General features: G+C 31.5%; 5 protein-coding genes across 6 annotated transcripts; 2 read left to right on the top strand and 3 right to left on the bottom strand.

Moving 5' to 3' along the window:
* Positions 1–993: 993 nt before the first annotated feature.
* On the bottom strand, positions 994–3,301 carry LOC125821451 (zinc finger protein CONSTANS-LIKE 16-like). Its single transcript, XM_049500865.1, has 2 exons — positions 1,976–3,301; positions 994–1,369 (listed from the first exon to the last, which is right to left on the bottom strand). Exons 1-2 carry the CDS (start codon positions 3,098–3,100, stop codon positions 1,139–1,141), a joined length of 1,356 nt encoding a protein of 451 aa, XP_049356822.1. The 5' UTR covers positions 3,101–3,301; the 3' UTR covers positions 994–1,138.
* A 3,541-nt stretch (positions 3,302–6,842) lies between these two features.
* LOC125821454 (uncharacterized) lies at positions 6,843–7,573 on the bottom strand. The gene has a single exon (XM_049500867.1). The coding sequence runs from the start codon at positions 7,510–7,512 to the stop codon at positions 7,021–7,023; it is 492 nt and encodes a 163-aa protein (XP_049356824.1). The 5' UTR covers positions 7,513–7,573; the 3' UTR covers positions 6,843–7,020.
* Positions 7,574–15,645: 8,072 nt separating this feature from the next.
* Positions 15,646–16,903, top strand: LOC125821534 (protein FLX-like 3). Its single transcript, XM_049500951.1, has 3 exons — positions 15,646–16,210; positions 16,377–16,507; positions 16,601–16,903. Exons 1-3 carry the CDS (start codon positions 15,678–15,680, stop codon positions 16,723–16,725), a joined length of 789 nt encoding a protein of 262 aa, XP_049356908.1. The 5' UTR covers positions 15,646–15,677; the 3' UTR covers positions 16,726–16,903.
* A 107-nt stretch (positions 16,904–17,010) lies between these two features.
* LOC125821460 (3-ketoacyl-CoA synthase 6-like) lies at positions 17,011–18,686 on the bottom strand. Its single transcript, XM_049500875.1, has one exon. It carries the CDS (start codon positions 18,580–18,582, stop codon positions 17,101–17,103), a length of 1,482 nt encoding a protein of 493 aa, XP_049356832.1. The 5' UTR covers positions 18,583–18,686; the 3' UTR covers positions 17,011–17,100.
* A 4,264-nt stretch (positions 18,687–22,950) lies between these two features.
* LOC125821536 (3-ketoacyl-CoA synthase 6-like) lies at positions 22,951–25,430 on the top strand. 2 transcript variants are annotated; one of them, XM_049500955.1, is made up of 5 exons: positions 22,951–22,997; positions 23,628–23,734; positions 24,118–24,520; positions 24,954–25,105; positions 25,217–25,430. In XM_049500955.1, the coding sequence occupies exons 1-5, from the start codon at positions 22,966–22,968 to the stop codon at positions 25,375–25,377; spliced, it is 855 nt and encodes a 284-aa protein (XP_049356912.1). In that variant the 5' UTR covers positions 22,951–22,965; the 3' UTR covers positions 25,378–25,430. The 2 variants fall into 2 exon arrangements, with proteins under 2 accessions (XP_049356912.1, XP_049356911.1); XM_049500954.1 differs by having other exon boundaries at positions 22,951–23,734.
* Positions 25,431–25,906: the final 476 nt, after the last annotated feature.

The following is a 25,906-nucleotide window of genomic DNA, read 5'->3' as shown; positions in this document are numbered from 1 at the left end:
TAAATTAATATGTAGGTTAAAAGTCACATTTTATGTTAATTATTACACATTGTTATGACTTTATATATGATTATCCAAACACTCTCTTGTAGTTAGAGATTAATGATCATTTAAAAGTATTCTAGATATATATTGAAGATATCATAAGAACAAAGTGACACCTAGGGATTAAAATTGTATCATTAGAGCTCCAATGATATATGAGATGAGATAAATAAGGATATATATTACATTGCCCTAGTTATCCGAACTTCCATATGAAATAGCTAATTTCATTACTTTAGGACTTTGTTATCCCTTATTCCATCAATCAAACTCTAGATGACATAATCTCACATTTATGATATAACTGTGGGATTAATATCATTCTTTATCTCACCAACTAAAAACCTCCTTAATGCAGAAACGATGACTGATCTAGAAATCTGAAGTTCATAAATTTTTACAATAACTTTAAGTTAATAGTATACGTTAATACATGAGTTCATATTCTAGATATATAGTACTCCCGCTATTTCAATTTATTTGTCCTAATTTTCTTTTTAGTTCGTTTAAAAAAAATCTCTCTTTCCTCTTTTAGCAACTCTTTACTTTTCAAGACAGAAAAAGAAAAAACTTTTTATTTTTCACGAGAAATATTTAAGATCACAAGATCAACAACATTTTGGTACATTTGACATATCTTGAGTTTATAAACCACACAATTCAAATGTCTTTTTTACTTCTTCTTTTTTATCTCCGTGTCAATTTAAACAGATGAATCAGTAGTGTTTAATAACTTTATAAAACTATATATATACCAATGTTTCATATATATATATGGATCTTTCTCTTCATCCAAATTAAGGAACAAGAATACTATAAGAGGAGAATTAAGAAGTAATTAAACAGCTTCAATTTCTAGATTTTTTATTCTTCTTCTTTGTCAAAAAAATAAAATAAGAACACTTTGGAGAACCATGATACATCCAAAAAGTCCCAATTTAAAATGATAACTTTTATAGCATAGCTAATTTATTATGGACTATATACAAGAAAGCTCTCCAAATTTACAAGTAGTACTTACTATTTTACAGCTAGTAAAAAAAAGTACTACAAAAAACCTGGTTGTAAAAAAATAAATTAAATTAAACTAACATTAATTATTAACCAAAGGGTAATTAGGGGTGGTTGTTGTTACAAAATTGGCCCTTTTAACAAACCTTCCTTTCATTCTTGGCCTCTTTTCAGCATTCAATTTCCTAACTTCGTATCTTATTTTCTTCGAAAATAATCTTGTTCGTCTTTTTTCTCTGTACCTTGTAACTCTCGCTTCTCTTCCTCTATCCACTATTGTTACATTTTCGTTCATTATTCCCATGTAATTTCCCTGCAAAAATAGCATAAAAGAATTTTTGTACAATCAGATCGACTGAAAAATAACTATCCATCATGAAACTAGTCATCCAACATTATATAAAAAATTTAAAGTTACACTTATAAGTTAATTTTTATTTTTTTAAGAAAATGAAATGTTCATTAACGTGCTCCCAAAATTGCATGAATATTTACCCTTCATTAATGTTTAAAATGATAGCATGCAAATCATTTTGTTATTCATTTTAGTACTTTGTTCTAAAATATTAAAATGTCGATGTCCAAATGAAATGACTAGAATATCTAAGATATTTTGCTCAAATATCTAATGTCCTATGATATAATATATAGTATAAGAAAATACAATATTTCCATAAAGACCTTAGTATAAATTGCATTAAATATTACTAGCATATTGCTAAAATTAAACTCAATTTCTACGAATCAAGGACACGTGGCATGAACTTTCACTTTAAAAATTTAGAAAAATGGGACCATAATATAAATTGCATTATAACTATCAAAAAATATAATGGATTATACTTTTAATTATATTCTAATCAAATCCATTAATTGCAAAACTTATAATATAAGATAAAATAATTAAATTAAAACTTACCATGCAATGTGGCCATGAGTCATTTGAGTCCAATTCTGGCCTTTCACCATTAGTCCAAGGAGACCTTTGGTCAGCCCATGCTGTTAATACACCTTCATAATCAAGATTTAATAAAATCTTCTTTTTATTTTCATCCTTCATAATTACTTCATCTTCTCCGATAATATTCATCGGTGAATCGCAATCGAATTTGAATTCAAAGGTGTCTTCATTAATATCAATATCATGATGATTATGATTATATTGATGATCATGAATAGTAGCAGAAGTTGTTTTTCTAACGACTTCAATTTCTCCCTCATCTTCAATTTTGACTTTTTCATGACTGATCATTGAATATTCCATTGAATTTTCCTCCTTGTTACAAACCCCTAATAGACCTAATCCTTCCATATCAAATGACTCATCATCAAGTCCTTTACCTAGTAAACTCTCAACATCGGCTGCGAATTCCGCTAGCTCCATCTCCGAGGGTAACATCTCGTGAAATCTATTCAGATCGACGTTACAGATATTATCCTGCAACATCATCTCTTTAGATTCGAGTTTAAATTTTGAATCAGCATCTGCTGCTACAGTCACGTTACTCTCCACCATCTCATGATTATTTCTTGTGCCCGAGCTGTAGAGTTGGGCCACGAAAGGATCGAGTATGGGCACTCGATATAAAAGTTGCTCCTCTTCATTCTCATCATGGGAATTTTCATCGCTTAATATCTCGGGGACGAGATGAATAGGATTCCTTCGAATGACATCTCCATCCCCCGCGGATTTACTAGCCTTCCTCCCATGCCTAGGAGTCCGCGCCTTTCTAGTAAATCCGCGATGCCACGATGGGACTGACACTGATGAAATTGATAGTGGACTTTCCAAATCAAGAAAGTAATCGTCTGATGATGATGATGATGATGATGATGATGGTTGTTTCAGTGACGATGTTTTAAGACGAACCCTTTCGTGCCTATGCGCCAAAGGGTTCGCCGAATGAACGGAAGCGTCACAATTTTGACATAAAAATGCATCATCGGCCGGACAATACCAACGTGCCCTTTTTTTAATACAGTTGTCACATGCTCTTGTTGTTTTTCCACCCATTGCACTTGCTAATTTTCTTTCGGAAATCATCAATAAATTCTGAATCCACCTCTGATACGTGTATTACTCAATGAATTTTTTGATACTTTTGAGGAGTAGGTGGAAGAGGAAAACTAAGGGGAGATATGTTGAGTTGGATCTTTATGTATAATTGTTGAAAAAAGCTCTAGAGCAACTCAAAAAGACAGTGCTAAAAGTGCAATTATTTGAGGAACCCACAAAATGCACTTTTACAGCAAATTATAAAGTTCTTATTTTATAATAAAAATAAAATTGTGGGGACAAAACTTTTAATTTTTTTTGTTTTTGGTATTTTCTACAAGAAATGGGAGTCTATACTTATGGGCCTACAATAAGGCCTTATCTGTATTTTAATTGGCTAATTTGTAAACATCATCCTTGATACTTGTTTTTGATTGGATGAAGTTGTAGTCAAATGGATTTCAAAGGGTCCCACTTGTGTTGAGGATGAGAATTAGTTGAAAATTTGATCCAATTTCTCTATCCTAATGTCCATATCTATTCTCTCAAGAGTTTGAAGGTGACACTTTTGTTAGATTGTCTTGCATTGAGTTTTTTTTTCTTCAAAATATCTAGTATTTGAAATTTAGATAAAGCAATCTAAGGAGGTGTTCATTTAACTGATTAAACTAAAAATAGTCTATGAGTACATATAATATGTGAATGATCGTGTATAATTAATATACACTCTTTGGTATATATGGATCATTCGAATTTCGAAAGTGATACTCAGGCATGGAATCTGCGAGTTTTTTGAAATAAAATTTACATATTTAAAAGCTAAGTAAAAGTAGTACAGGTCACAATAATTCATAATTCAAGATATTTTAAAAAATATAGTGTTAAAGAAAATTTATTTGAATCTCGAAATACGATTTGTGTCACATAAAGTGATATGAAAGGAGTATAAGTTATGTATAACAGATAGAAAAAAGCAAACTATATACTTGACTGGCTATTTTTGTAAAGTCTGCTCGACTAATTTGAATTTACAATGTGCAAGACTCATTTAAAGGAAAAATATTTTATTAGTAGGAGTTTATTTATTTTATGACATGAATCCAAAACTTCTTAGCTCTGATTAAAAATGGAGAGATATATACTTATAACTACATTATTTTGGTGGTGGTATGCTTTGAGTTATATGCTCTCTAAGATGATGATATTTGAAGTACAAGTGTAGATATTTTAAGAGGAATGTATATTTTGAGAAGAAGGTAATTAGATATTTAATATTTTTCATATTTCATATTTCATATATTGATTTTTTAAATTTGGATATAATAGTACATACTTTAAAAATTATATAAAAAGTACTAATTGTTAAGTCTATTGTTTTTCATAATTGTATTCTGGAATTTACAAATTGAAACTTCATTTTGTTTCACGTTATATTTGTGACTCTATTAAATTTTGAAAAGCCAAATAATTTTTTTACTAATATAATTTTCCATTTGTTTTAAAATACCTTTTATTATAAAATGAAATTATATTATATAGTTGAAAAACACTTTGTTGCGGTCCCCTTCTACTTTTTTGCCCCCCTCTGCCCCTAAATATTTGGTCTATAAACTTAAAAAGGGAAAGTGATAATACAATTATTGTTTTTTAAAAATAATAATTAATAATTGCCTTTTGAAGTTTTGATGATGTTGCTAGTTTCAACAGTTACATAAAAGGTGGTTTATAATCATTGGTAATTAACTAATTATTTATAGTAATTTTGATTTCGTAGCATAAAAAATCAAATAAATAACATATCATAATTATATAACTCATAAATTTTAAAATCTAAATAAAAGGAAGTAGTATACATTGTTATTATATATTTTTCATTCGAAGTAGTATAAATGAGTAAAAATGTTGAGTCCCGCATTGTTGAGAATTGAGATATAGAGAATTATTTGAATAATCTTCTTCTCAGAAGTTAGCTTTTAAAATTGAGTCAAATTCAAAATTATTTTTTTTCATTTAATTATAATAAATATGAAAATTAAAAGATGAAATAATTTTGAGAAAAAACAAAATGAAACCCATAAGTCACACCAGAAAACACTTTTTGTTGAAGAAAAATCGTGAAAATAATTTCCATCATGTCAGGCGCATATTTATCTGTTGTGTCTTCTTCAATTTATTAAGGAATTAAAAGATAAAATAATGTTTAGATAAAGGAAAAAAACGAATCTGAAAGTGGATAAATATGATGTGGAATTATATAATTATAATTCTTAATACTTGCATTAAGGGAAAAAAATAATCTCCGAGGGGATTATCATAGATGTGAGGGTTGAGATTTTTTTTTTGTTCTTAATTAGATGTCTTGATTCTGAAGTTTTGAAAATGTAATCTTATTAAAAGCATTATTCTTGAAAATGAGCTCAACAATATATAAATACGAATTTAATCGAATCTCAATTATCGAACTCCAAATTAAAAAAAGAAGTAAATCGATCATAGACAGGCATGTCAAAGTGTCACGGTTATGATACTGACAACTTTATTGTTCTTAACTTGTACTCCCTCCATCCACAATTGTTTGTCAGGGTATACAAGGTGTAATTTGACTAATATAACTCTACTATATCAAGAATATCAAAAGTCCACATAACTTTTCAATTGAACTACACAATCATTAAGGGCAGGATTGGAAAAAAGTGACTAATTATTTTTTGATTGTTTAAATTGACAATTAATCTTAGACATCTATTTTTAGTATATCTGCCAAACAATTGAGGACGGAGGGAGTAGTATTCTTACATGCACTTTCTCTATGATGTTTATGCTCTCTAATTGTTTATCAAAGTGAGGGGAAAAAAAGGGACGTGGCAACGTGTCATGCATATGATCAGGGTAAAAAAAAGAAATTTTCAAAAATAGCTAATACTAGAAATATAATCAGGTGAAATAACTATATTTTACTTAATTACGATTCAATGTACATGTTAGAAAGAAAGAGGCAAGTGAGATTGAGAGAGAAAGCAGAGACGAACGGAAGAGAGCACACAGAAAGGAGAGAGGCAATGGAAGTGACAGATGTTTAATGTCGGCATTAAAATTTCTCGTAAATTCATATCGCCCATTGCATAACCGTGTTGGGGTGACACTTTCAGCAAAAGTTTTTCATATTCAAGACTTAAACTCGAGACTTCTAATTAAAAGTGAAGTAGTACCACTATTACACTACCACTCATGTTTGTGAAGGAAAATTGTTTTGGGTTTATAACCATAGGTAATTGTTTACACCCCTTCTTATTTATTTTAGTAAATCAAGAGAATGTTATTGCTCCTTTTCATACTACACTTATTATCAAAACATCTTTTCATACTAAACTTATTATCAAAACATCTTTTCATACTACACTTATTATCAAAATATCATTAATAAGACTAGTTTAATAAACTACACATTTAATTTGTCAAATAAACAAAGCCTAAATAATATGAAACATAGTAACAATGATTTCGTCAAGTAGAAAACGAACTAAATAACATATCATAATTAACTACCTTATTCATACACTTTAAATCAAGAACCATATATTCAATTAAACTCCCTATATAAATTGAATTGAAGGAAGTAATATATTATTATTATTATTATTATTATTTTAAATGGTAACCTATAGTCTTTCTCTTTGTGCTCTATTTATTATGAATATGAATAGAAAATACACGTAAATATTATCAACTCAAAAGATTGTACATATACTCTATATGTATTATGTAGTAATCAAAAGTAGACCCAATACAATGCAGTAACTTTTCTTTTTATTTCACCAATAAATTTTACTACTTAGTAGTAGTGTAAAAAAAATACAAATTACAATCTAACAAAGAAAAATTGAGCCGGGCAGGTTGAAGTTTGTGCGGGTTTGGGGTTCAAACTAAACCCGCACCATAACCTCTCCGAGCCCGCCTCATTGTCATTCCTAATCATCTTCAGCTTCCTCAACCTTCTGCCCGAATCCTCGAGGTCCACCTCTAGCTCTCGCTACAATTTTCCCCTTCCGGCCGCCCTTCTTCTTCTTCGCCGCTTCTTCTTTCTCGAATTTCTCCTTCTCTCTCTTCTGCAAAAAATCCGTAACAGCAATGTAGATTACTCCGACGGTTAGAATGGATAATCCGACGAAAGCAATGACCAAAAGCGATTGAATGACGGTGGAAACTCCGTCGCCACCGGTGGATGAAACAATTTGATCGGCAGTTTCATCGAGATTCACTTCTGATAACTCTGAAATAGCGGAGATTCTCCGATTTGGGATTATTTTGGATGGAATTGGTAGATTTGGGCGGTGAATTTTGTGAGGATGGAGGTTTCTAGAGGGTGAAATTTGTGAAATTGATAGATTTTGTGGAGGAAAAAGAGGTGATTTAGGGTTAATTACAAGGAAGGAGAGAGAAATGGATGTAGAAGCAGCCATTGTCTCTCATTCAATTTGCAAAGCTAAAGGAAATGTCATCTTAATTTTTGTACTTTTAATTTCCTTCACACATCCATATGACCCTTATCTTCTCTTCCTTGGGCCCCACCACCTAGTAAATTTATGAGAATCGAAATCTTATTAACAAGGTGAAATTTTAGATGAACAATCGATTGTGCTACTTAAATTTTTAGGGAACATGTCTATTGTGTAACGGCAACATATTAGTGTAGTTTGATAAGTAAAGTCCGGAAAAGGTATTGTCAATGCAATTTTATTTCTATTTTGTGAAGATAGAAAAATTGTTTTTGATGGAATATCAACTTAAGCTAAGCTTATCAAAATCAGTATAAAAAGATAATATAGTAGTAAAGAAGACAAGTAATAAATAATTGAGAAAGAAATAATATTTTAACAACAAACACATTATATCAAAAATGATTTTTAATGACAATAACTTAATTACCGCTAAATATGCATTTTTAGCGACAATTGATTTTCTTTGTAAACATCTCTAAAGCTTATAGCGATAATGAATCAATGACAATTAACTAATGATGATAAAAAACAAATATCTCTCTTTATTAATGTGTATATTTATTGCCACTAAAAATTGCTTTTACTATAGTGACAATATGATAACCGAGCCAAATGAAATAACAGGTAATAATAAAATGAAAAAATAGGGTAGTATAGGATAGTAATATTGATCAAGGAAACTCTTTCCGAAAGAATTTCTTGCTTCTAATTTTCTTCAATAAAAAAAAATATTTCTAAAATTTTAATTATTAATTGAGTGATCATACATCTCAGAAATCAACGTTACATAAAGTCACAACTCAAAAAATAAAATTTGAGTCGATAAAAATAATCAGTTTGAAATGGACAAACAATATAAATACAGGATAAAAATGAAACAACGTATAATTAGGTTACCATAGGGGAATAAAAGATGATGGTGAATCGACTGTTATGTCCTCTTCTATATTTGTCTATGTATGTCACCAATTTGATATATTACATTATAAGATAATCATGCTTGGAAAATAAAACATGAAATCGATCGATCGTTACACAAGAAAATGACTTTTGTAAAAGAAACATTTCAAAAAAAATTACTTTCATCACGCCAAATTATATTTATATATTGTGTTTTCTTCAATTTAATACGAATTAAAACACAAAACAATATTGGGAAATGCAAACATAAAATCGATTAGTCATATAAGAAATTGACTTTTCATGGAAAGTAACTTCAATCACATCAAATACGTTATCCGTTGTGTCTTCTTCCATTAAATAATTTGAGATTAAATGATAAAATCAAACAATGTTGGGAAAAAATAAATATGAATGATTTTCGACGTGTCAAACACACATTTTATCTCTCGTGCCTTATTTTGTTTAATATTGAGTTCTACATCGGTAGGATAAAGAATAATTTGTATTCTTTATATGATTTTGGACTAAACTTTACTCACAAGTCAACTTTTAAGGTTGAATTATGTCTAAAATTCATATCATTAACAAATTAAATATGAAATTAAAATAATATAATGGTTTGGAGAAAAAAAAAGAACATGAAAGTGGATAAGTGTGATGTGTAAATTTGTCCCTCTAAATATATATAAAGTTGTAAATCTATTATAGAAAAGCATGTCAAGTGTCACGGCTTTGATAATGACTTTTTTTAAAAATTGTTATTGCGATGCTATAGAATTCTCACATGCACGGTTTTGGTTTGACTGTTAAGATATTATCCATTTTGAATTTAGCCTGTATTATGAATTTGATCCTCATGAGGTACCTAACTTTCTTTTTTCATTTTGATATGAGATTTCCTAAAATATAATGTGTATTAGGTTTGCTTTCCGTCATGAACGTCACATACATATAATGTTTACTTTCTTTAATTAATTGTTTGTCAAAGTGAAAAATGGATAAGGCAAACACATGCAATGCCTAGCTACGATCGAAGTAAAAAAAAAAGAGTTAGGAACAAATTAATTCGATTACAATTGTTCTCATGAATAGATCATAATGGGATAAGATTAAAGACTCAAATGATAATGGGATAAGTTTCTCATAATAGTAACAATATTGTCATACTCTCTATATCTCTCGGTTGTCGTACTATTTAGTTGTTGTTATTGTTCTTTACTTCGGAATGTTATATACAGGGACGTAGCTACCTAGTCTTTAGGGTGTCCAATGGGATACCCTTCGTCAGAAAATTATATCGTATATACAAGTAAAATGATATACAAAGTGGTTAAATAACGTATTCTAGACACTCTTAACATAACAAGGTGTTGTAGCCTAGTGATTTAAGGTGCCTTGAAAGAGCAAAGTCTTTAAGCGTTTGTGAGTTCAAATCTCACTAGTAGTAGCTGTAAGCCTTTTTTTTTTCAATTTTTTCATGTATATTTAAAATTTCTAGTGCTCTCATTCAAATTTTTTCATGTATATCACGTACTTTCTTTCAAATTTTTTTATGTATACTACGTAGTTTAATTTTAAAATTTCTAGTGCACTCATTCATCCAAAAGAAAAAATGTACTCGTGTACAATTCTTGGACACCCTTCATGAAATTTCTGGTTACGCCACTGGTTATATATAATGCTTGTCACACTATGTGTCATGATTTCTTTATTTTCACATTTTATTTTTCTATAGTTGCTTTGAATTACTTTCCTTTCCTTTCCTTGAGTCGAGGATCTATCTGCGTACACTCTTCTCTCACCAAACCCACCAAGTAAGACTACATTGTGCTTGTTGTTATTGTTGTCATACTTTTTAGAATGAAAAAATATCTTTTATTAGAACAAAAATATCAGAGAGGATCTATATTAAGATACTTATAGGTACAATATTTTTGATTTTTTTCAAAAAAATCTGTGGAATGTAAGAACAAGTACAACTCATACATTAATATCTTAGAAATATAAAAATTTATAGACCATGTAGCCCCTAAAAAGTGCAATTGATAAGTTACCATCATAGATTTATTTTTTCCCAATTATTATTTTTATTACAATATTTTATTTTATTTTAAAAAATAAAATCCAAGAGCTCATGTTACATTAATGGGCCTAGTTACCCATGCTGGAAATGAGTCCAGACAATGTGGGCCCATTTTGAGAAATTCCTAGAAAAATGTGGTCCCTTTGGGACCATAATTAGTGTATGTTTTCTTGTGATGCACATGATGGGCTTCACATATGTTGCTATCTGGATGACTCAAAAAGTACTTAAACCCATATTGGAAATTAGATAAGCCCAGAATGTTTTTGGATAAAAGCCCAAATTATATTCTCTTATATTTTATAATAAAAAAAGAAAAACTACGTAATTAGACATACTTCACTATTATATATACTGTTATTACTTATACTTTCAAAATATTACATATTTTATCACTAATTAAGAGTTCGTACATATCTTACACTAAGATATTTGTATTTTTACTACCAGATACACAAAAATAGGGAGAGAGGCAAGCGAGATAGGGGAGGGAGGCGAGTGTGATTCAAATGTATATGGGATACTAGATGTATGGGAGAGGGACGAGTGAGATGGGAGAGAGGTGAGCGAAATTCGCTATGTATATCATATACATGTGAATCCACTAGGATACAATGTATCTAGAACAAATTACACATAAATTTGACCCTATGTATCCAAGATACACTGATCTAGAGGCACCAAAATATGGTAAGACGTAATATTGCAAACTAGAGTGTATCTAAGTAATTAACTCCTAAACTAGTGAGATTTATATAAGTTTCCCTAATAAAAAACTACCTTGTCAAACAAACAGTCATATCGTTTATACTAATTCTATCTATACTTTCAAATAATTACATATATTTTTATTAATTAGGAATTTTGTACTATATTTTAAGTTAGATACATTAAGATACATATTTTTTAAAAATTAGCCTAAAATAAAGCCCTTAATTATCTGTCCACTTTATTCTCTCCATAATTTATGCATTCACTCCAAATCAACTCACTCTCTCCCTAAATTCTCTCAAATTCACTCTCTCTTCGCCCTCTCCTTTGTTTCTTCTTCGATGAATCCTGGATTAACCAATCCCCCACCGTCATCCACCACTTAGCACTCCTGTCTCCGACGGAGAATCACCATCGCTAGCTCATTCTTCCCTTCGACTCCGGTGATGTTAACGGTAAGTCACAACCACACAACACTGTTGCTCACAACAACAAATCAAAAGGTGAAACAAACATCATCGTGGTTAGATGTCGGATCAGCCGTGAACGTAATTGAAAAAATCCAATATTAGTTTGTTTGTTGTTTCTCTTACTTCGAGGCTTATTGTTGCTCTAAAAAAAGTAGTTGTTAGTGGAAATAATAAGCGGAGATTTACGCATGTGTCTGACACATTATTAATGTATATGACACATTATTGATGTATTTGACTCATTGTTGAGTTAAATTATATGTATTCAGTTTTTATTAGTGTATGACTGTATGTATATGATTAAGTGTATATATTTGACAAAATATATACATGCATGTATTGGAGATTTACACATGTATCTGACACATTATTAAGTTAAGATTATATGTATCTAATTTTTATCAATCTTCTGATTAAGTTACGACAATCTTGACATATATCAAATGAACCTTTTATATCACGATCTAAATCCTAGTTTAATATTGTTTAGAAGAAAATGTGAATCTTTTATGGGTGGACTAGTACTTTTATGGTCAATAGTTATTTCTATGGTTCATCTACTATAGTTAGTTACTAAAGGAAATAAAATAGGGGAAAGTGAAAACTTAATAGAGAAATGTTTAAAAATACTTTTTCTCACGTGTTCATTGTAGACTATGATGTTCTTTCATGAGCTAAAAAAAATTACTATCTTGCAACAAACATGTTGTACGTACAAATTAGTAGGTAAATCATACCAAAATATCTAAAAAGTTAGGAAAACAAATAATGCAAGGGATAGAGACCTTATACTATTTCTATTTTACACTATTGGGACCATGGATTCCCAACACGAGTTGTTAATGTTACTCTTTTATTCTTCCATTTTATTTCTTGAGAGCTCCTTCACACTAACATGCTCCAATATTTTTATATGTTTTCTTTTATCTTCCTTCCTACACTAAACAATTCAACGAAAGTAATAAAAAATATTTGAAGTAAATTTCCATTACTAGCCTCAGACAACCTTGGCTTCGATAACTCCAGCATTAGTGACGTGGAAATGAGTTCTAAATTTTCAATAAAAATATCTAAAAACTTGATTTCAGAAAACAATATGCCCAATTTTTGCAAATTCCGCTAGATATTAGAAGTTGATTATGAAGTGACTAAACTTATAAAAGTATATACACTTTGACTATACGTTAAATAAGAGTCCCAAAATGAATGGGTCGTGCATGTAACCCGGTAATTATTATTCGTTCGGCCCATTAACAAAGTCCAAAATTAAAGAGGCACTTTTTACGGCACATAGTGTCGTTTTAGCTTGTGTATCTTCGCCGTTCTCCACCGTAGCTTCATCGTCGTCGAAGAAGTAGCTGTATCTCTTAGTTACCGGTAATTTCTCTCTCCGTCAGATTGAATTTTATAATCTGTTTTACTTTTTGTATTGAAATTCTGCATATATATTTACCTCTTTTACATCGCGTGCCGGATTTTTTATTTTTTTTGCTGGTGGTGGTTGTGGCGGCGGATAATGAGATTATCGGTTTGTTCTATACATATTTTTAGAATTATAACTTAGTTTTTGTAGATGTGATGAAGTTTAGGAATTTACTAGTATAATTAAGCTTTTCTTTTGTGTGGAAGGACTCATGAACACGAACTAATTTGTTTTTTGTTACGATTGAAACTAATATGTTCGATTAATTAGTTAATTTCACTGAGTATGAGAGTGGCAAAATTTGCTTGCAAATTTGTAGAATTAGTTGTCTGAGGAACTTGATTAGCATCTGTGCTTGTGTAGGGATTTGGTAATACGAAGTTTTTGCGTTTTCCTGTATGAAATATACGGCGGAGTATTACCAGAGTCTTATCTTATTCTAATTAGCAAAATAGTAAAAAAGGTGTAGACTTGAACTGCATATTAGCTCATTCCTTGGTTGGAATCCATTCATTTGAGTATAACTCCTAGTAATTACATGCTTGGACTATGTGAAAGTTTTTTCTCTAAATATCCAGAAATAGAGTTCGATTTAGTTTTCAAAATCATATCGCATGCAAAATTGTTGTCTAGGCTCTGGATCTGTGTAATTCCCACTGATTCATTTTACCAGCGAGAAGTATACAACTTAAGGTTCTATCAAAATCTTCAACAACAACAACAACATAATACCCAGGGTAATCCCACAAGTGAGGTTTGGGGAGCGTAGTGTGTACACAACCTTACCTCTTCCTTGTGAAGGTAGAGAGGTTGTTTCTCAGAATATAAAAACATTTAAGTCTCTCTCTCTACTCGTGCACGTGCATGTGCTAGACAGAAAGAAAAATAGTATAGTGAACTGTGGTGGATAATGGATTTTAGTGGATGAATAATTGATACTAGAAATTAGGAATCTAGGTAGTAGTTCAGTGAGTTCTGTTTAATTATAACACCGCTATTGTTTTGTCAGAATGGTTGAAATGCTGGTCTTTGCCTCGCACCCTTGCCTTTTGATCAAAGGTCAATGTTTATGAGGCAAATTCTATAAGTAGTTCTCCAGTCATGTCTTATGAAAATCTGGCATTTCTTAAGAATCATGTGTGTCGGTTTGTGTAGCGACAAATAATTAAGTGGTTGTTGACATAATTACAGAGGGTGGCATCTAAATGAATGGCTTTCTTTTAAGGGACCTTGACTCTACTCCATGTCACAGTACCTCAAGATTCCTATACTTGATGACTGAACTGCTTTAATCTGCAGCACTTGCTGTTTGTTGTCCATTACGACGTAAGGACAAATACATGAGGCGGTTTGAGATACTAAGTTGCAGTATTCTTGTCTACCTTAGAAAGTTTTTTAGAAATTATATGCATAAAATATCTAATTTTACGGAGAGACCATGAGTTCACGAACCGGTGCCTTCAAAGGTCCATGCAGGACAAAACTATGGACCTATCTACTTGTGATTTTCCATGTACCCCCTCTCATTTTTTTCTTCTATATGTGCTGGTTGTACCTTCTTTTAGATGTGATAATTGATTGACTTCAGATCCATCTTAACATATCTATTTGTGCGACACTTGTGTTATGGATATGCTGGACCTTAAAGGCCCTATGTTCATTGTTGTATGACACTGTTGGTCTTACAACCGTTCTATTGAATTTGCCTTTCACCTAGGTAGGTAGTCATTCTCTATAGTGCAACATTCCTGTAGTACTCCATTTCAACCATTCTTATTTTGTTTATGTGTTACATCTTCTTCTCTCATGTCATCCTCCTGATTGAATCTAGATATTTGAATTTTCTTCATTTAGGCATTTGAATCCGTCTAATCTCTCCTCAATCTTTCTCTTCTTACGCTAGTTAGATTTGCAGTACATATGTTCTGTTTCACTTCTGTTTATCAGAAAACCATTATTTTTTACATTGTGTTACATAATTCAAGCTTTTAGTTGACACACTGACTAATCTTGTGAACCAACACAATATTATCCACAAATAATATACACCATGAGACCTTATTCTCTATTGTTTGGTAGCTCATTCATTTGTAAGGTAAAGAAGTACAGGTTTAATAGAATATTCGGTCTGAACCCACAGTTATGAGGAACTCCATTGTATTCCCTATTACTTTTTTCACACTTGTGACAATCTGCTTCTTGCATATGTCTTATGACATTTATATTCGATATGGATTCCTTTCTTCTCTATTGCCACCAAAAGACTCTTCTTGACACTATTGTATACCTCTCTGAGTCACTAAATTATTATGTATAGATGTTCTTTGCTTCCTATAGCTTTTCATCATTATTTTTAGTAAAAGGAAGGCATCTGTTATGGATTTACTGGGCATAAATCAATTTTTCTTGTCATGTATAGTGTTAGTAAGTCTATGCTTTATCACTCCTTTACTGTTAGGGTGTTTTTTCCTATGAGTTCTCTTTCTCTCAACTTTTTACGAACTTAATTTATTTTCTTTGTTGATTCGTTGTAGTTATGGCCGGTAGAAATCGTATGCCTCGTCAACCTGACAACTTCAGAGGATTCCGTGATGGGCCACCACCACGGGTTATTATGCAGCGAGGACCAGGACCCCTCCCTCCTCATCCATCAGTCCTTGAGGAGGAACTAGAGCTCCAGCATAGGGACATGCAGAGATTTATTGCTGAAAACAGACAGGTGATTGATGAGAATGTCATGCTTGAAAGGGAATTATCTGCTGTAAAAGATGATATACATAGATTAAGTCAGGTCATTCCCAAAATGCGTGCTGACAATGAGGCACAGTTACGAGAGTATATTGAAAGAGGAATGAAGTTAGAGGCTGATCTTCGATCTACGGAGCCTCTGAGGTTAGAGGTAATCCAATTGAGAGCTGAATCTCAGAAGCTAATTTCTTTACAGAAAGAGCTATCTGCCCAAGTTCAAACTCTTACTAATGATACTAATCGACTACAAACTGAGAATAAGCAACTATCAGCTATGAAGACTGATATTGCTAAATTGCAGAAAGAATTGGCGGAAGCAAGGTATGAAGTTAAAACTTCCCCCCCCCCTAAGAAAAGATGAATAAACATGAAATACTTTGTTATAATGGTCCTCCGGTGTCAAAAGCCTCATTTGTTATAATGTATGTGATGGCCAACTTGTGATAACTTCTCTTTTTGACTATTCAATTTGATGATGAAATTGTAGGAGGCAATTTGAATATGAGAAGAAAGCTAATACAGAACTGGTGGAACAAAATCAATCTATGGAGAAGAATCTCATTTCAATGGCTCGTGAAATTGAAAAGCTGCGAGCAGATAAAGTTGGACGAGGCCTTGGTAAGTTCTCTATCTCCTTTCTTATCTGATTTTATGATGTAAACTTTTGAGCCGTGGAAACAACTTAGTTTATATTTTCTCTATTTCATCTAGGTGTAGGAGCCTATGGCATGATGAATGGAAGCCCTGAGATGAGATATCCCGGTGGAGCATATGGTGATCCATACAGTGGCGGTGGTTGGGGTTCCTATGACAATCGTGGTCCTCCTAGACGTTGAGTGCTATATATATATATAGTGACAGCACTTGAAGTGAAATGTAATGTGATGTTTTCTCCCCTTTTAGAAATGTAACTCTCAATTTTATGAAACAAATATGCTATGAAACCAAAATTTTCCGATTGGACCTTGGGCTTAAGAACAAATCTTTGATAACATTCATATCATTCACATCTTTCTATTCAATTATAAGCTAATGAGTTGTTATTGTGGTAGTATCGTCGTGCTGACTATAGATTGTCATATGCATGTTTCACAACTGAATGGGCTCAATGAATTGCATTGGCATATAAGTTCCATATAGCTTACAAGAGGTAAGAACAAAAACAGATTTAACCACAAATATTCTTCTCTGCTATTGTTGATTATATTCTCCTAGAGCTTTACTATTTCTGGGATATAAACTGGGTACTTATGGATACAATCAGACCAAGGTCCATCACTTGGAGTTTTTATTGTCTTGTTACACTTCCAAACAGCACTGTTACACTTGAATCCACTCCCAAATGCAATCTGCCAAATTGTGTCACCTTTCTTCATCCTTCCCTTAGCTTCAATATAACTCAGTTCATACCATAATGATGAAGAAGACGTGTTCCCAAACCGGTGCAGAGTCATTCTCGATGCCTCAACATGTTCTGCAGACAGCTGCAAGTTCTTCTGCAGTTCATCAATCACCGCTCTTCCACCAGCATGAATGCAGAAATGTTCAAACGCTTGTTTGAAGTCCGGAATATATGGTTTCAGTTTTGAGTTAAAGACCTTTCGGCCAATGAGTGACAAGAGAAACAGAAGTTGTTCTGATGGAGGAAGAACAAGTGGTCCAAGTGATGTTATATTAGACTTCAATGCCTCCCCTGCTATGGCCATTAGATCTTTTGACAAGGAAATTCCTGTTTTACCTTCTGAATCCTCAGTTTCAAATACACAATTATAAGATTTGTCGTTAGATCCTTTGTGTGTTCTCACTGTATGCAGCAACTTGTACTTGGCTCGCCGTTGATCTGCCCACCACTTGTTTGATAAAAGTATGGCTGCACCTCCCATTCTGAACAGACAATTTGGTAGGAGCATTGATCTATCTTTGCCTCTGTAGTAATTCGGCGTGATGATTTCTGTGCTGACAACCACAGCAATCGATTTGGGATGAACTTGGAGAAGATCACGAGCTAAATCAATGGAGATCAATCCAGCACTACACCCCATTCCTGAAAGATTATAGCTCTTGATGTTGTCTCTCATTTTGTACTTATTAACCACCATTGCTGATAAAGATGGCGTTGGCGAAAAAAGGCTACAGTTCACTATAAGAAAGTCGATATCTTTAGGCTTTACCTCTGTTTTCTTGAAGAGAGAATCCATGACTGAAAATATTACCATTTCAGCTTCTTCTCTTGCAGTGTCCAAGCTAGGTGCAGGAGGGATACAATGAATTGCTGGTGGCAAACATGTGTCTTCTCCTAAACCAGACCTCTCAAGAATCTTCAGTTGGAATTCAACACTCTTTGGCTCTGAACTAAGTATGATTCTTGAATGCTCCATGAAGATTGAAAAGGGGACGCGCAATGACAGAGGTGGCTTGTAACATGCATAATCGACTAGGTAAACCCCTCGAGGCCTTGACATGAAGTATAAAATGGACACGAGGATGACAACGAAAGATGAACAGACAGTTTTGGTGTAATCAAACTGTATGGAGTTCCAAAGATTGGAAATTTCCTCAGGGCCTAGTTGAATAGCTTGAACAAAAACCATAGCCATTATGGGCAACAATAGACATGTCAAGAAGTGATTCACAACATATTGGTACCCAAGTTTTGCACACTTGAGTTTAACTGATCTCTGAGCCTGAGGCATATTTGTCTTAAAGATTATGAAAGTTTTAATATTGATTAGTAGCTGGAGAGGTATAGTCTGATCTGAGAAGTGCTATTTCAGTTCGGATAGACTTTATTCAAGAATGTCACTGCTCGGGAACATATGGATAGTGAGATGATTATAGGAGACATTTTATAAGGCAAAAAGGATCATTTCATCATAGAAATAAGTGAAGGGTAGATTGGTAGCCAACGGCCAACGCCCACACTCTTCAAGTCTTGCCTGTTTTAGTATATGACATAACATTAGTTGACTAATAAAATATTATCAAGTTGTTTTGACTAAACTATAGTTTGGTTTGGTCTTTTGGAGAAGAACTTCCCATCAATAACAAAGTAATTATCATAATTTGCTCATAAACTTATTTTTTTTGTTTTTCCATCCTGTGTTATGTACCTATATTGGGGTGTAAAGTGCTCTATAACAAAGGCGACTTCGTATTCGGGGGACTCAAATCTGAGACCTCTGGCTAATGATGAATGCATACTTACCATCCCATCAAAGTCCTTGTTGATCGTAATACTTATTAATTAGGAATACTAAATTACTCACACGTGACAAAGAAAATTACCGGAATGCCCACTATTATTGACCAAAGCAGTACGTATATGATTCAAACGTAAATATTCATGAAGTGATCGATGCAACACAACATATGTGACGTGACTGCTGTCCTTTTCATTTTTTATTTTGTTATATATATATATATTATTTCAGTTATTTTTTTTTTATTGATATAAAGGATAAATATAAAAGAATAGAAAGAAAGGAGCCAAAATTAAGTGTGGGTTGGAGAAAAATAAAGAAAAAACAAGGGAAGAAAAAGAAATATAAGTAGAGAATTTTTTTTTTAATAAAAAAATTAGCTATAAAAACTACAAAAGCTAGAAAGAATAAATACTTTGATGGATATAAAAGTAAATAAACATTGATTGATAAATACTTTGGATATAATGAACATTGAACTACTACGTAAAAGTCTTAACTAAGTATACTTAAAAGAAGTATGTAGAAGGCCTTATTTGGAGTACTACTATGACAAAAGTAGAAAGAGTTTAATCCAACAACTTGAAGTTAAACCTAATTTGAAACTAGGAAGATATGCTTCATGCCTTTTAATATAGGACCATTAAATAGATTTTGATGCAGCGATGTGACTGATTCACGCTTAATCAGAAGTCTCAGATTTGAGCCTTGGGTATGGAGAAAATCCTATTGGGCCTTGGGTATGGAGAAAATCCTATTGGGAGCGCCACTCCAAATGGAGCCTACTACAGTGCGCGATCCAGATTTAATTGGGGCTTCAATGCTACATATACTCATCTTAATTATTTATGACTTAATTATGATGTATTAGAAATATCGGGTAAAGATAAAATTTTACCCTTTTTGTTATGATCTCTTTTCGTTTCTTCATTTGTAATATTCTTTTCTCATTTTTTTATGGAAAAAAAGATTGACATCTTTCAATATTAAGAATCTATTTTATTCTAACATTCATTTTTTACTGGTAAGAACATTCTACCTAACTTATTTATGACCACAAGATTATATAGGGATTTTCTCTATATTATGTAGTGTTCTTTTATTTTTTCTAATAAGCTTCATTTTCAATCAAATAATGTCATATAAATTAATTTAGATAGAGTTATAGATTTTCTTACTAGGGCACATTCACAAAAGAAGTTATAGCTCAAACCCGGTATATATGTTTGTATTAAGAAATTTATTAAACTTCAAAGTCATCAACTCGAATAGTTAATTAATTGTGTAGTACATAAAATTCATAAAATTCAAATACTCAATCGGTCTGCCTCTTAAATATGATTACTATATTTTAATCGATATTTTAGTTGATTGTCGAGTAGCTTCCAATGAGTATGATTAAAAGGAGGTCATCACCAAACAAAAACTACCATCTTTGGATTAAATTTTATTCAATTGTGTAACCCAAGTAAAATGTGATTTTCAAATTAAAAGCCATGCAAATGTAGGTAAATTTTTTTTTTTTAAAGCTTTAGTGTATGATTTGACTCCACTCAATATACAATATATCATGTCCATCTACAGACCTACTGTAGCTGTATCAACGAAGTCAAACTAAAATATTCAATCATGCATTTTCAATATGAGTACACCCGAAAATCGATCAGCCCTCATCCTCTTAGAATGCAATCTTACCCCCTCGTAACTTGAATTGTTATATATATATTGAAAATAGTTGCAAGACAAAAATCGAAAGCTGTTCATTTATTGTTGTTTACATTTGTGATATAATAATTCATTTGAACTTGAAAGTTAGGAGTACGTTCAATAGTTGGCAAAGGTAGTTGATGTTTTGTTGGCTACGAAGGTATAACTTCTTGCGAATATAATTTACTCGTACTCAATATTTATAAATTATAGAAATTTATTATAATTGAGAAATAAATTTATATATTTCCTCTCTTAATTCAGCACATCTCGTCGTCATCATCATACAACGGCATGTTTTACCTTTTCATTGATTTTTACTTTTTGTCTTTCAAATAGTTGGTCTTCAGATTTTAATTTTATCATATATCAATTAAACTTATAATACTTAGTGGAGCATAAGTTTTTTAGAAATTAAAGTCATTAACTCTTAGATGAGAACAAAGACATCATATCGAACGAAGCAATGACGCGTTGATCTAGCCGTCACCAGAGCCACAAACGACAATCTAAATTGATTCGAAATCACGACTATTTTTCTAAATAGGTCAAATATTGAAAGAAAAATAGAAAAGGAAAATCAAGTGCGTGAGATCAAAGAACTAGTTTTCGGATATAATGATACAAAAATCTAAACTTATGCCCCTGCCAATTTTATTTTTTTAAAGTTAACTATATTATCAAAAATAGTAGAGTCTCGATAGGTTAAATTTAGCATTTCTTACGTACATTGCCAGCTATCATGCAATTAAGTAATGTCTTAATTAAATCTGCAGAATACACATGCAATGTTTTTAAGTTTGATTGGATAATAATTAGTCTTATCAGTAATTTTCCTTTTCGAGTTTCAAGTAGTTAATTCAAATATTTTTCGTTACGTTTAGCAATAATAATAATATATTTAGTATATTTTCAATTTTCATAAGTGACTCTAAAAAAAGTAGTGTATATATATGGAAACTACTTACTTCCATTTTAGAAATTTTATGTTTTGATATATTCTCAACTTAAAAAATACTATTTTTCGTGAAATAATTTAAAAGAAATGTAAGAAATAAATATCCTAAGTTTAACCCCGTCGTCCCTCCCCCCCCTCCCTTTTTTCTTTAACCATTAGCAAGAACTACTTATTATCCAAGTGTATGGATATAAATTTTCTTCATTTTAATTATGTTAAGGAATTAAAAAGTTTGATAGTTAAAACATATGGAGTATTTTTTTTATGTGAAGTTTCGATGTAACTTCTATTTTTTTAACATATAAAATGAGACTTCTACTATAGATATTCGAAAAAAATATAATACTTTCTAATTTTATATTCATGAAGCTCAATATTTAAGTTTAAAATGTCTTATTTGTGTAACTTTTTGTCGAGATTCGAATAAACTTATTCATTATGCTCTAGATCCGCCTCTGTTGATCTTGATTTCTTGTATAAGGACACTTTGGTAATTAAATTAGTATGAATTTTCTTTTTTCTTATTGGTCCACATATAGTCCTTGTTAATGTATAATTGCTCATTTATTTTTCATGCTGTAGTGACAATACTAGCCTTTAATTTATAACAGGGGGACCCATCTGAATTTATCGTTTTACACCTAATTTTCATTTATAGCTTTAAATATTTTCTGTATTTGATATAGTATACAAGGATATTCTAAAAGTGTGAATACAATGCATTTCGTTATTGATATGCGCTTAAACATAGTGTATTTCTCTATAGTGTATTTCACTATAGAAATTTTATATATGTGCGGATATACTTATTATACACTATCAACACATATATAATGTATTTCATTATTAATATGCGAGACATTATATATACAGATATAATGTGTTTTATTAATATTCGAACATATATAATATATTCCGCTAGATATAATGTGTTTTATTAATATTCGAACATATATAATATATTCCGCTACGTTTTAAAATCAATTTTTGAAAAGTATATATATGCTCATAACTCACTTTGTACTAAGTTAGCTAGATTAGGACCATGTCCACCAAAAATTGGTTATCATTATCATTCCATCTGCCAATGGCCATACCATTAAATTCTTCACTCTTTATGTAGTCTTTATATTTCCACTCTATATATTCCTCTAACTATTTGTAGTGAAACATATCAATTTTTTTCTTCATTTTTCCAAATAATCCCAAAAATGCCTGAAAATTCTCATTCAATAAAGCTAAGGTATGTCAAATTATGTTACCAATACCTAGTGAACAACATTTTAACATTTTTGTTAGTACCAATTATGGCTACAATTTTAATTCAATTTCTTCAATCAAATCCAAATGACCTTCTCAATTTTTACAACTCACTTTCCCTTACTTCAATTAACTTAGTTTGTTCATTCTTCCTCATAAGTTATGTAACAACATGTTACATAATGTCACGTCCAAGAACCATATACTTAGTAGATTACGCGTGTTTTCGCCCTCCTATTACATGTCGTATCCCATTTGCATCGTTTATGGAACACGCACACCTGATTTTGTCTTCTGAGCCTAAAAGTGTTCGTTTTCAAATGAAAATCCTTGAACGTTCTGGTCTTAGTGAAGAAACAGCGTTACCCCCCGCCATGCATTATATTCCACCAACTCCTACTATGGATTTGGCTAGAGAAGAAGCTGAACTAGTTATATTTTCAGCTATGGATTCACTTTTGGCGAAAACGGGGCTAAAACCTAAAGACATTGATGTACTTGTTGTCAATTGTAGCCTCTTTTCACCAACTCCTTCACTTTCGGCTATGGTTATAAACAAGTATAAATTGAGGAGTAATATAAAGAGTTTTAATTTATCTGGAATGGGCTGTAGTGCTGGGGTAATATCCATTGATTTAGCTCGTGATATACTTCAACAATACCCTAATTCAAATGCTGTGGTTATTAGCACTGAGATTCTCACACCAAATGGCTATTTAGGTAAACGTACTCTTCAGTCATCTAGTTTATCAACAAGACCGAAATATACATTACCTATATACTTCAATTGTATATATGATGTGTATAGGTATGTATATTATACGTATACATGTATATTTTGTATAAAGTATACATTATTGTAAACTAGATGACTCAAAGCTATTTGGGTTGTAGTTTTCCTATTTAATTATGTAGCAGTATTTGACTCAACACAATTTTTTTTTTGAAAATATTGAACTTGTGAACCTAGAAGTTTTGACGCAAGTAATTTACTAAATAAGTATAAATATTGAGTCAAACAACTCAAATGGTCAATGAATTCAGTAATAGTCATAAAGTTTTAATCTTGAATCTGATTCATCATTTATTGTTTTTCAATTTAGGTAAGGAGAGATCGATGTTACTTACGAATTGCCTATTCAGAATGGGAGGAGCAGCCATACTTTTGTCTAACAGAAAATCAGACCGGGGTCGGGCTAAGTACCGTCTAGTACACATAGTCAGAACACACAAAGGTGGAGATGATAAATCTTTTAGCTGTGTACAACAACAAGAAGACCCGGAAGGGAAAGTGGGGATAAATTTGTGTATAGATCTCATGCAAGTTGCAGGAGAAGCATTGAAATCTAATATTACAACAATTGGACCACTTGTTCTACCCGCTTCGGAACAACTTCTCTTCCTTCTTACCCTCATATGCCGAAAATTATTTAAGTCTAAGATGAAACCGTATATTCCGGATTTCAAATTAGCATTTGAACATTTTTGCATACACGCTGGAGGAAGGTATATTCTTCTTTACTTCTTCAAATCACTCAAATTTTATTGAAAATAAAGTATTTTTTTTCGTAATTTCTTCTTATTTGATTTGCATAGAAAAACTAAAGCGCTTACTTAGGTAAGTACACAAATTCATCTAATTAAAATGTACCTAATTTAATACATGTATCATAAGTTAATTTTAGACTCTTTTTTCATGTCATTCATATATCCTTATGTTAAATTTTGATTGAATATGTAAGTGTGACCATCTTATCGAATTTAGGACCTTTGTTTGTTCAGATAGACCACGTTGAAATATGTGACTGACTCAAAAAACAAAAACTTAAGTTGTCATAAGTACACATTTTTATTTACTTACTGACACATTATCAACATATGAAATACAAATAAAGTAAATTCATGTACTTGCAACGATTTTACTTTATTTTTACAACAGGGCTGTAATAGATGAGCTACAAAACAACCTACAACTATCGGCGGAGCATGTGGAGGCCTCGAGAATGGCGCTTTACCGGTTCGGTAACACATCATCGTCGTCACTATGGTATGAGATGAGTTACATTGAAGCAAAGGGGAGAATGAAGAAAGGTAACGGTGAATTACATGATCATATCATTTAAAAATTTAAACTGTTACAATAAAAATATAGTATGATTTTGTATAACACGTAATATTTTACTATATATTATGTCTCGACAGGTGACAGAATTTGGCAAATTGCATTTGGGAGTGGATTTAAGTGTAATAGTGCTGTTTGGAAGTGTAATAGAACAATCAAGCTTCCAGTAGATGATCATAATCCATGGGCTGATTGCATTGATAGATATCCTGTTGATATTCCAGATGTTGTTAGGCTCTAATTATCTTTAATTAATTCATGAATTTAGTTAATTAAGTGTGTTAATTATTTTCATTATTTTGTTTGCATGTCCTTTTCCTTCTTTCCTTAATTAGTCTAATTGTATGTTATAATATGAGAATGCGTGTTTTTTAATTTATATGAAATAAATTAAAGTTGATGTAACTATATATGCCGGACTATTTATTACATATAAGTTGGATAGAAGAAGTAGTAAATATATATAAAAACAGTTCTTACCCATACGAGGTATAAATAGTATAATTTTTCAATTAATTGATACCGGCCTTAACACGCTGTGGACAAGAATGACTCCGCTATCTCTATATATATAGCTAAAAAAGAGTTCGGACTTTGAAAGTTTTTTTCTTTTAGTTCTCGTTTAATATTTGATACTCACTTTCATGAGAATTGATTTGGATTCACATCGTATTTTACAAGCAAAATATTCCATAGAAGAGGCGGAGGTCAATTATATGTACTAATGGTATGACATAGTTCTTATAATTATACACTGTTTATGTTAAGAA

The sequence above is a fragment of the Solanum verrucosum genome, unplaced genomic scaffold, assembly GCF_900185275.1.
Source record: "Solanum verrucosum unplaced genomic scaffold, falcon-dt-bn FXZP01000217.1, whole genome shotgun sequence".
Taxonomy (NCBI): domain Eukaryota; kingdom Viridiplantae; phylum Streptophyta; class Magnoliopsida; order Solanales; family Solanaceae; genus Solanum; species Solanum verrucosum.
Note: the sequence above shows the minus strand (reverse complement) of the source record. Positions and strands in the feature narration are given on the sequence as shown.

What these genes read in the sequence shown, in the direction of transcription:
- LOC125821536 (XM_049500954.1), top strand. Translation starts at nt 22,966, where the DNA reads ATGCCTGAAAATTCTCATTCAATAAAGCTAAGGTATGTCAAATTATGT. An exon ending in CACACCAAATGGCTATTTAG is followed by an intron (nt 23,735 to 24,117) that starts GTAAACGTACTC and finishes TTTTCAATTTAG; the next exon opens with GTAAGGAGAGATCGATGTTA. An exon ending in AAAGGGGAGAATGAAGAAAG is followed by an intron (nt 25,106 to 25,216) that starts GTAACGGTGAAT and finishes ATGTCTCGACAG; the next exon opens with GTGACAGAATTTGGCAAATT.
- LOC125821454 (XM_049500867.1), bottom strand. Translation starts at nt 7,512, where the DNA reads ATGGCTGCTTCTACATCCATTTCTCTCTCCTTCCTTGTAATTAACCCT.
- LOC125821534 (XM_049500951.1), top strand. Translation starts at nt 15,678, where the DNA reads ATGGCCGGTAGAAATCGTATGCCTCGTCAACCTGACAACTTCAGAGGA. An exon ending in AAAGAATTGGCGGAAGCAAG is followed by an intron (nt 16,211 to 16,376) that starts GTATGAAGTTAA and finishes ATGAAATTGTAG; the next exon opens with GAGGCAATTTGAATATGAGA. An exon ending in TAAAGTTGGACGAGGCCTTG is followed by an intron (nt 16,508 to 16,600) that starts GTAAGTTCTCTA and finishes TATTTCATCTAG; the next exon opens with GTGTAGGAGCCTATGGCATG.
- LOC125821451 (XM_049500865.1), bottom strand. Translation starts at nt 3,100, where the DNA reads ATGATTTCCGAAAGAAAATTAGCAAGTGCAATGGGTGGAAAAACAACA. An exon ending in ACTCATGGCCACATTGCATG is followed by an intron (nt 1,370 to 1,975) that starts GTAAGTTTTAAT and finishes CTATTTTTGCAG; the next exon opens with GGAAATTACATGGGAATAAT.
- LOC125821460 (XM_049500875.1), bottom strand. Translation starts at nt 18,582, where the DNA reads ATGCCTCAGGCTCAGAGATCAGTTAAACTCAAGTGTGCAAAACTTGGG.